The following is a 9,529-nucleotide window of genomic DNA, read 5'->3' as shown; positions in this document are numbered from 1 at the left end:
CTGCTTGTGTTCCCTCTCTCGCTGGCTGTCTCTATCTCTGTCAAATAAATAAATAAAATCTTAAAAAAAAAAATCAAGGTGAGAAGCTTATCTTCTTCCTGGAGGCCCAGAAGGAACCCTTCACGGCGAACCTGACCGGCTCAGTTTATTTTAGTCCCATCAGGGAGAAATCTAATTTCCCGCAGAAGATGGTGAGAAGGTGGTTTATGGGCTAAACTGGCTCTGTCAAGAGCACAGTCCACTAGGGGCGCCTGGGTGGCTCGCTCTGTTAGTTGTCTGCCTTCGGCTCAGGTCATGATCCCAGGGTGGTAGGATCTACTCCCAAATCAGCGGGGAGCCTGCTGTCCCCCTGCTTGTTCTCTCATGCACGTGCTCTCTCTCTCTGACAAATAAACCGATAAAATTAAAAAAAAAAAAAGAGCACAGTTNGCCTGTTACCCTCCACCCTAGCTGGCTTAGAAGTGTCTGGATCTGTAGCTGACACAAGTCACAGTGGCATCTTGACTGTCAGCACTGTAGGGGCCCGTGGGGACTGAGACCAAGTGGGCGGAGCCTGAATAACTCTGAAAGTTGGTAGCCTAATTGGGACTGGCATCTGAAATTCCGAAACTTTCTTAGGGCCCTTTCTGCCCAAGGTGAAGCCCTCCAACCTCCCAGTTCACTGTCATGAGGGTTGAAAAGGGTAGTGAAACCGATTGATGCCAGTGCCTGAAGGGTCTTCCTTGAAGGGTTTTTTCTCTCTGAACTTTACATCTCTGAAGCCAACATGAACCCAGAGAAGCTAACTTACTCGTTCAAGGCCACACAGCAAGATAAGCACTCCAGGTTTTTGACCTTTGTATTTATGTTGTGGTTTTCAGAAAATTCTGGTTCAGGCTTTTCCAAAAGGCAGCATGAGCACTGTCCAACGTGGCAGGAAGAAATGTTGTGTCTTTAAGAGAAGAGGCTCGTGGCTCACGGGTAGAAGCTTCCATGGGCCAAAGCTCTTGACATCTTTGCCATCGGCCCCAGCTTCAAGAGGAGTGTCCTGGGAGAACCTGAGACTTCTGGGTGCCTCGAGCACTGGGCCTGAGGGTCTTAGCTGTGTGCCATCTTGTCTGGGGAACATTACACTTGCGGGAGAGCCCCAGGTACCACCCAAATGCGGGACTCTGGCTTGAACTTACACGGTCTGCAGATCCTCACAAGGCGCCCTGGGAAGGAGTGACAGTGCAGACAAGACAAGGCAAGAGCCAGAGAGGCAGGCAGAGTGGGGATGGAGAAAGGAGAGAACAAAATTAAGGTTCATTTCTAAGCACAAAGAGCTTTTAAAAATCAAGGCGAGGGGCGCCTGGGTGGCACAGTGGTTGGGCGTCTGCCTTCGGCTCAGGGCGTGATCCCGGTGTTGTGGGATCGAGCCCCACATCAGGCTCCTCTGCTGAGAGCCTGCTTCTTCCTCTCCCACTTCCTCTGCTTGTGTTCCCTCTCTCGCTGGCTGTCTCTATCTCTGTCAAATAAATAAATAAAATCTTAAAAAAAAAATTAAGGCGAGAAGCTTATCTTCTTCCTGGAGGCCCAGAAGGAACCCTTCACGGCGAACCTGACCAGCTCAGTTTATTTTAGTCCCATCAGGGAGAAATCTAATTTCCCGCAGAAGATGGTGAGAAGGTGGTTTATGGGCTAAACTGGCTCTGTCAAGAGCACAGTCCACTAGGGGCGCCTGGGTGGCTCGCTCTGTTAGTTGTCTGCCTTAGGCTCAGGTCATGATCCCAGGGTGGTGAGATCGACTCCCACATCAGCGGGGAGCCTGCTGTCCCCCTGCTTGTTCTCTCATGCACGTGCTCTCTCTCTCTCTGACAAATAAACCGATAAAATTAAAAAAAAAAAAAAGAGCACAGTCTACTGAAGTTGAGGGGTCTGGAAGGCCTGTTTCTGATGGCCATGGTAGGAGGGTCCGCCCACATGTACTCGCAGGCCCTCGGACCCCTTGGGCTGTCTCCTCCCAGAGAGCATGTTGCAGACAATGTGTATCTCGAAGCCATGTTTGCATCTTGACAGACCAGTCCCACTTGTGGGAGGAATAATGCACAAGAAAAATCTCTGCATGCATCGGACTGTTCTTTATAGTTTGGTTTTGAACACCAGAAACAAATTTCTGAAAACAAGCTGAACGTTCTATGGTGGAGAGATAGAAATGGTATCTTACGATGGAAAATGGTTAGCAGCGATAAAACCCTGCGATTATGAAGACTAGGTAGCAACAGGAAGAAAAATGCCCATGGTGTAATGTTAATTTTAACGTGAAAAAAATGAGATACAATAAAAATAAAACATGGTTGCACAAAAAAAAAACACAAAAGAAACACGAATGAGAAGAATTACTAAATTACTGTGATGAGATTATTCTTTTTTTCTCCTTGTTTCCAGATTATTACTACCTGCAAGGTGGTGCGAGAGTTGAGAACATAGAATCTGGAACCAAAGTGTTTGGATTTAAAGCCCCAGCTCTACCACTTACTTACTAGCTGGATGACCTTCCACCAGTGACTTAACCTCTCTGTGCTTTGGCTCTTCATCTGTAAAAATCGGGACGGTAATAGCATCTAACTCTTCAGATTATTGTGAGTTAGCAGATGTAAGTGCTATACAATAATTGCTGTATAACCACCTGTTATAAATAAATTCAATTATCATAATTTATTCATGGCCTCATATCTTAATCATGAATCAGTGCTAGTATTAGTACGGTTTTCTTTGTATTTTTTCTTCCTATTTGAAAGTGCTTTCATCTTCCAAATGTGATTGTCACAGTAATATACAGTGTAAAGTACCCTTTTCTATTAATATCGTGTTGCGAGCATTTTTTGTCAGCGCGTCTGATGAAGGACCATGATTTCCTGAATGCTGCTTCCACCCGCTGTCTGCCCCCCTCAGATCCCTAAGACTCACTTCTCTGGCTCCTACAATAAATACGGTGGTTGACTTATTGCAAATACAGCTGCAATTCTCCACCCTGTTTTTGCAATGTGACTTTGTAGCTTTTCCCACCAAGATATGGGATCTATTTCTCTGCTCCTTCAATCTAGGCTGCCCTGGTGACTTGCTTCGGCCAGGTGAATGCAGCAGGGATAAAAGTGGGCCAGTTCTGAGGCCTCAAGGGGCCTTGGGTGCCCTCACTCACATAGGTGGAACCCTGCAGCTTCTGTGAACAAGTTTGGGCTGCTGGAGGACGAGAGACCATGTGGAAGAGGGTCCAGGTGCCCGACTGAGACCATCCCAGACTTGCAGACCACTGACCCCCAAACATGTGAGAAAGCCCAGCCAAGATCCGCAGAATGGTATATCCGACCTGTGGAAGAATAAATGAGCCCAGCTCATAGTTGAAGAACTACTCAGCTGACCTGTAGATTCATGGAAAATAAGAAATACATGTTGCTTTGGGCCACTGAAGTTGGGAGTAGTTTTCTTTTGCTTTGTTTTTTTAAGATTTTATTTATTTGAGAGAGAGAGCATGAGAGGGGGTGGGGGAAGAGGGAGAGGGAGAAGCAGGCTCCCCACTGAGCAGGGAGCCCGGACGCAGGGGTCCATCCCAAGACCTTGAGATCATGACCTGAGCCGAAGGCAGACGCTTAACCCACTGAGCCACCCAGGAGCCCCGGGAGTGTTTTGTTTTTCAGTTATGTCTAATGAATATAATCCCAAGGAACCAGGCTACTGATAGGAGAGCCTCTGGCTGATTGGCCCACTGGACAATATGGGTGGGGCACCCTCTTTACCTCCTCCCTTCGAGGGTCCATGGTACTGGCCCTATGTCCATCCAGGTGTCACCCAAAGTCACCAAAACCTTCAAGTCATCACACTGGTGGTCCTCAGTGGGTAATCTTTGTCTCTGCAGTTGGGGCCCCTTCCCAAAGTCAAGGACAACCCCATGGTACGGGAGGAATCTCCCTGTCTCCCACGTGGGTCAAGTAATTCAAAACAGGGAGGGTGGCATGGAGCTCTGGGTCCCAGGCAGTCTGTGGGAGGGGCAGGTCTTCCACAAAGACCTCCCCAGCCTTCCCCCAGAGCTTCCTCACCAACAACCTCAGGATACCTGGACGGAAGGTGACCTGACAGAGGCCCCAGCTGGGGCCTAAACAGCTGTCATTCCGCCCCCTGCCTCACCCTGATGCCCTCAAGCACTAACAGAGTTCACGAACTGAACACTCCATTAAAAAAAAAAATGCTGCTATGACATGCTGCTATACAGATTGATAGACACTTTTCAAACACTTTGGAAAAAGCTTTTTTTTTTTTTTTTAACAAACTGGTAAATGGGGGTAAACGTAGCAAATTGGTCATTCATTCAGCCCATTGATTTGGGGTGTTGGTTTTGTGGAACTGACCCAGCGTCCTGTGCCTGCCACTTTCTGTCATGCCCACGGGCCAGGCACCGCACTTGCATACGAAGCAAGGCTCTGGAGAGACACTGGAGATGAAAGAATCCTTACACTGGTGTATGTGTGTTGCAGCTGGTGGCGTCAGCTCGGGGACATCCTCTAGGCACACTCGGTTATTCNAGCGTCCTGTGCCTGCCACTTTCTGTCATGCCCACGGGCCAGGCACCGCACTTGCATACGAAGCAAGGCTCTTGGAGAGACACTGGAGATGAAAGAATCCTCACACTGGTGTATGTGTGTTGTAGCCGGTGGCGTCAGCTCGGGGACATCCTCTAGGCACACTCGGTTATTTTCTCTTTGGACAGACGGGTGTACAGACACTCTCATATGTCAGGGAACCGGAGTACAGAGGCCGAATTCCCGAGCTTGGCACCCCCAGCCCCTCTGCTGTTGATCACGCGGCCTTGAGTAAGGCCCCGGGGTCAGGCCGGGAACATGGCGGATGGAACCACCGAGCCTGGGCTTAGGCTTTGGTTTTCAGTATGCAAATGGCTGGCCTCCTGCTTCAGGTGCCCTGGCAGGGCTCCGACTCCCTCCGCAGCAGCTGCAGGGTGTGTTTACAGGGTACTCGGTGCCAGGCTAACACCCGGCTTTCTAGTCACGACCTCAATGACTCCTTACCAGAGCCTGGCAAGTTGATTCTATGCTCATGCCCTTTCACAGGTGAGGAGACTGAGGCTTTGCAGAGCCGGTGACCTGCTCGAGAGCACACAGCTAGCAGGTGGCGGACCTGGATTCCACCCCAGATGGTGCCCTGCTTTGGGGAAAGCTGGGGGCTTGGGCATGCTCATGTCTCCACGAGCGCCACAGGGAACCCGCTCTCTGTGGGAGAGGCAGTTTGTTGCAGTGGAGAGAGGTGGGCAGAGCCGGGCTCCTGGCCCTGCCTCAGATGCTTTCTGAGCCTCAGTTTCCCAATCTGTAAAATGGTGCCAGTACTTCACTGGGGTGGTTCCAAGGATTTAAATGAGATTATATAGTAAGGACCCAATAAAAAGGTTTGTTCTGCTCTTTTTGTTTGAAGTTGTTTGCAAGTTTCTGCAATGGAATTAAAAAATATATATATATATATATATGCTAAAGGAAATCCAGAATCAACATGGANATATATATATATATATGCTAAAGGAAATCCAGAATCAACATGGAAGTCACACACCTAGATTATTCTAAAGTGTTGAGTGACTAATAAAACAGCTGTCCTTGTACTGTGCATAAGGAGTTAACCCGGCTGTTTTTCCTAGGAACTCTGTGTGTGTGTGTGTGTGTGTGTGCGCGCGCGCACACACACACACACACGCATGCATGTCTGTGCACATCTTTAACTTCTTTTTACTGCCTGTGAGTGAGTCCATCCTGGGGAGGGGTTTGGGGATGAACTCACTCAGCAGCGGGACTCAACCTCTCTCTTCCTTAGGGCTTTGCCTTATTTATTTCATGGAAACACTCCTCTTCCTCCACCGGGCTGGGGAGCAGAGCTGCAGTCAGACAGTCAGTGACTTACTTTCACCTCTCCTGGGCGGGTGCTTCACAACTGGGTCCAGTGTGTGAGAACTGGTTATTTTTATCCCGCCCCAGCTGGATGTGATGCCAGTTTGGAAGAAGGGGTTGTCAGCTTCTCCAAAGTGGCCGGAGGCTAAGCTATGCTGTCTCCCTCCCGCCCTCTCCTTCACACCCAAGCTCCCTGGCGCGAGACTCTCGGGAGCTGGCTGGGGGGCGGGTTGGAGGCTCTGACTGCGGTCATGGGCTCCCTGGGCCACGGCCCCAGAGGAGCCAGCACAGCTGGGGCCTTCTCAGACCCCTGGGAGGGGCCTTAGGCTGCAGAGAGTAGGGGGCAGGAGCCCTGGATTAGTGTCAGGCCTGTTGGTTCAGGGCTCTGCTGCTTTCCCATGGGGGGCTCTGCCTGCCCCAGGCCATGGGGCCCTCCTACCAAAGGCCAGAGGAAGTCTAGTGGTGCTAACTTTACACAGGGACCAGGCAACTCCAATGCACCAGCAGCCCCCAGCCTAGGCCAGTGCTGGGAATTGGGGGCCTGCAGCCCCCATTAAGCCTGTTTCCCTCAGCATCCAGTGCCCCCCAAGGGCTTGTGGGAGAGGGCAGTCTTGTTCCTCCAGGCCTCACCCTGGCATGGAGCCCAGCTCTGCACCTCCAGCCTGCCTCCTGGGACTTTCTGAACCTGTGAGTCCCACCCTCCTCCTGGTCACCTTTCCTTACATGCCAACTCATGCGTCCAGCCCTGCCTTGGATAGTAGCTTCCTTGAATACCTCCCGATGACTCACCAGCCTCTCTGTCTTCCATGGCCCCCTCTTGCCCATCTCAGGCCCTCATGCCTGCTGCTTCCCCTGCCCAAAACCTCCTCTCCACATTCCTCCTTCCAGCTCCTTGCCTTTCCTCAGGTCTCAAATGTGGCCTCCTCTGATGCCTCCCACCCAGGGTAGGGTGTGTCCTCGGTGCCATTTTCAAATTGCATTCTGTTCTTTCTTTTAACAGAAGGTATTTGTTTCAAAATGATTACTTGTTTGACTTTTTTTTGGGGGGGAGGGGTTGGTTCCCCCCATTAGACCTGAAGTTCCATGAGGCCAAGATCACATCTGCTGTGGCCTCTCTGTGCCAGGCACAGCTGGGGGCTGATCCATATATACTGCCTGTCCCACGGTCTCCCCAGAACCTCTTCTTACCATCCGGACAGGGTGCAGTGCTTACCTTTCTGGGTCATCAGGGCAGGGCTGGGAACTCGGGAACAGCAGAGCCTGCGTTTTGAGGGCTTGATAAGATGACTAGAATTTTTTCTCCCTGAGGGTGAACACAGAGGGGCAGAGACCCTTCCTTAGCATGCCTGGGGACACCACGGGGTTAGATCTGTGAAGGAATGACTTGAATGAGCCTCCACTTCCAAGTGCTGGGGTCAGGAGTATTTATTCAAGGATACTCGGGATGGGTCAGGCTATGGAAGGGCTGGAGGGGAAAGAGTGGGCCTGGAAGTGATTTTATTTTTTTCAGAAATAACAAAGTCAGTGTGGGCAGATACTGTCTTCCTCACATTCCTGTCCAGAAAACAGCACCATCACTCAAAGTGTCATGCTCATTGACCTAGTATTCTCCCTTTGGCAATCTAGAAGTGTTTTATATACACATATGCTTTTTTACCACATGCTTAAAATAGTGCAACATTGTGAACGATTTAAATGTCTCAGCGTGAAATTCATCATAGCACATTCACTTGATGGCAAGTTACACCCCAAAATATTACTTAAATAACACACGTTGGAGCTTGTGCCAGAGGCTTCTAAATGGATTGGAAACTTCATGGGGAAAGGTATTGATCTTCAATGAATTGTCATTAAGGTAACGGTGGCAACCTCTCCCATTCCCCCAAATTAGAGGCCTGATAGATTGCACTGCTTTGGACTGTGTTGATGAGGAACTCTAATCCCTGTTTTCCATATTACATATGCAGCAACGTTCATGGAAGAAACTTTAGAAAACAAATGCTTCCTATAATCCTAATGCTCAGAGATGATTGCTATTGGCATTTTGGTGTAAATGCTTCCAGAATAATTTCAGTCATAAGTATTTTTGGTGATTATAATAATACAGTGATAAAGGGATACAACATGGAACATATAGAGATATATTAATTTTATAAAATGCTCGCCCCGATATTAAAAGGAAATAAAATGTTGAACATGGTTATTCTTGAGTCATGAAGGTATGGGTGTTTTTCGCCCCATCTATATGTCTACATCCCCAACTCCAATAAATGTTAAAATCACCGTAATGGCTAAAAAAATAATAATAATAATAAGATAGGCAATGCCTAGACGGGTAGGCAAGAGAAAAAGCTCAAAATAGGTACTTGAAACAATAAGGGCAGGAGAGCTAAATATTCATACCCACGGAGGTGCAAGGAACATCTCCCCCCGCCCAGCACACACACACGCTGATCCGGTCTGCTGGGTCTGCTGCACGTGCTTGCTGTGCACGAGATCTGAGGAAGTTCAGACTCAGTCCACTACTTCATTCATTCATTCAGTCACTCAACGCAAAGTTGCTGTCCTGCAAGCACGACACACGTACCCGAGAGTGCCTTCAACATTCCTAGCTCGGTAGGATTCAGGTGCAGGAATCAATCTTGCAAGGAGGCTGTGTGCTTCCACGGTCCTCACATCACTTTCTACATAGGTTGTGTGTGTCTTTGGGGAATCTGGGTCTGTGTATGTAGATTGGGGGGGGGTGCTGCCACTGTGGATAGAGGTGCTACAGATTTAGGAGTGACAGCCTGTCTTCCCAGGCCCGGGACTGCCTCCTGGGGGGGCCTGTCCTCGGACATTTCCTAGTTCCAACCTTCCCAGGCCCTGCATTCTGCTCAGGAGCCACACCCCGGGAGACGGCCCTACCTTCCACAGAGAAGACGGAGAGGCAGAGGAGCAAGATGCAGAGAAGGCTGGAGATGACTAGAAGCCTCATGGTGGGGTGGCTGGAACCGCACGTCCTGGGGAGACAGCTGTGCCGCGAAGGTCCTCCTGGGGCCACCTCAGACGTTTATAGGGTGATACAGGAAGGTGTTTCCTGATGGGCAGGGCACCAGCAGCCTTGCAATTCTCATAAAGGGTAGAGTCAGCCGCTCCCAGGAGGAAAAAACCAGCTTTTCAAGAAGGTTAGAGTATTTAGTGATCTGTAACACACAGAGCTATAAATGCCCAGCCCTGGGATCTCCCAGCACTGGCCTCAGTGGTCAGAGTAGGAAACTCCCACCAGGGAAGGGCCACTTCCCGGTGTTGAACGTTAACTTTTAGTGTCAGTAATAATTCCATCAAACACAGATCTTCCTGCTCATTCCTAAGATGTGGCAGGGAGGGCCATAAAACCCTTTGCAAAGCCTCAGGGAAGAGTCTCAAGCCATCTGTGAAATGTAGGGAGCAGAGAGCCTGGAATCAGATGACCTGGGTTCAAGTTCTTGCTTTGTCATCTAACAGCAGTGTGACCTTGAGCTTGCCATTAAATGCCTCTGAGTCTGCTTCCCGTCTGTGAGATGGACACAAGCCTGAATGAGGATGCATGTGTGAGGGGCCATGTGTGACAAGTGGACACTGATAGAGCTGTTAGGGAGGTG

The 9,529-nt window shown here is 49.6% G+C and overlaps 1 protein-coding gene across 1 annotated transcript; it reads right to left on the bottom strand.

Annotated features, from left to right (window-relative positions):
• Positions 1–820: 820 nt before the first annotated feature.
• On the bottom strand, positions 821–8,979 carry C6H10orf99 (chromosome 6 C10orf99 homolog). The gene is made up of 3 exons (XM_011219936.3): positions 8,814–8,979; positions 7,120–7,209; positions 821–1,193 (listed from the first exon to the last, which is right to left on the bottom strand). Exons 1-3 carry the CDS (start codon positions 8,881–8,883, stop codon positions 1,108–1,110), a joined length of 246 nt encoding a protein of 81 aa, XP_011218238.1. The 5' UTR covers positions 8,884–8,979; the 3' UTR covers positions 821–1,107.
• Positions 8,980–9,529: the final 550 nt, after the last annotated feature.

This window comes from Ailuropoda melanoleuca, chromosome 6 (assembly GCF_002007445.2).
Source record: "Ailuropoda melanoleuca isolate Jingjing chromosome 6, ASM200744v2, whole genome shotgun sequence".
Lineage (NCBI taxonomy): Eukaryota > Metazoa > Chordata > Mammalia > Carnivora > Ursidae > Ailuropoda > Ailuropoda melanoleuca.
The sequence above is the reverse complement of the archived record's forward strand: the minus strand, read 5'-3'. Positions and strand labels throughout refer to the sequence as shown.

Coding starts and splice junctions, on each gene's coding strand:
- C6H10orf99 (XM_011219936.3), bottom strand. CDS start 8,883: ATGAGGCTTCTAGTCATCTCCAGCCTTCTCTGCATCTTGCTCCTCTGC. Junction 7,210..8,813: donor CTCCGTCTTCTCTGTGGAAG/GTAGGGCCGTCT, acceptor GTTCACCCTCAG/GGAGAAAAAATTCTAGTCAT. Junction 1,194..7,119: donor TGCCCTGATGACCCAGAAAG/GTAAGCACTGCA, acceptor ACTCCTTCCCAG/GGCGCCTTGTGAGGATCTGC.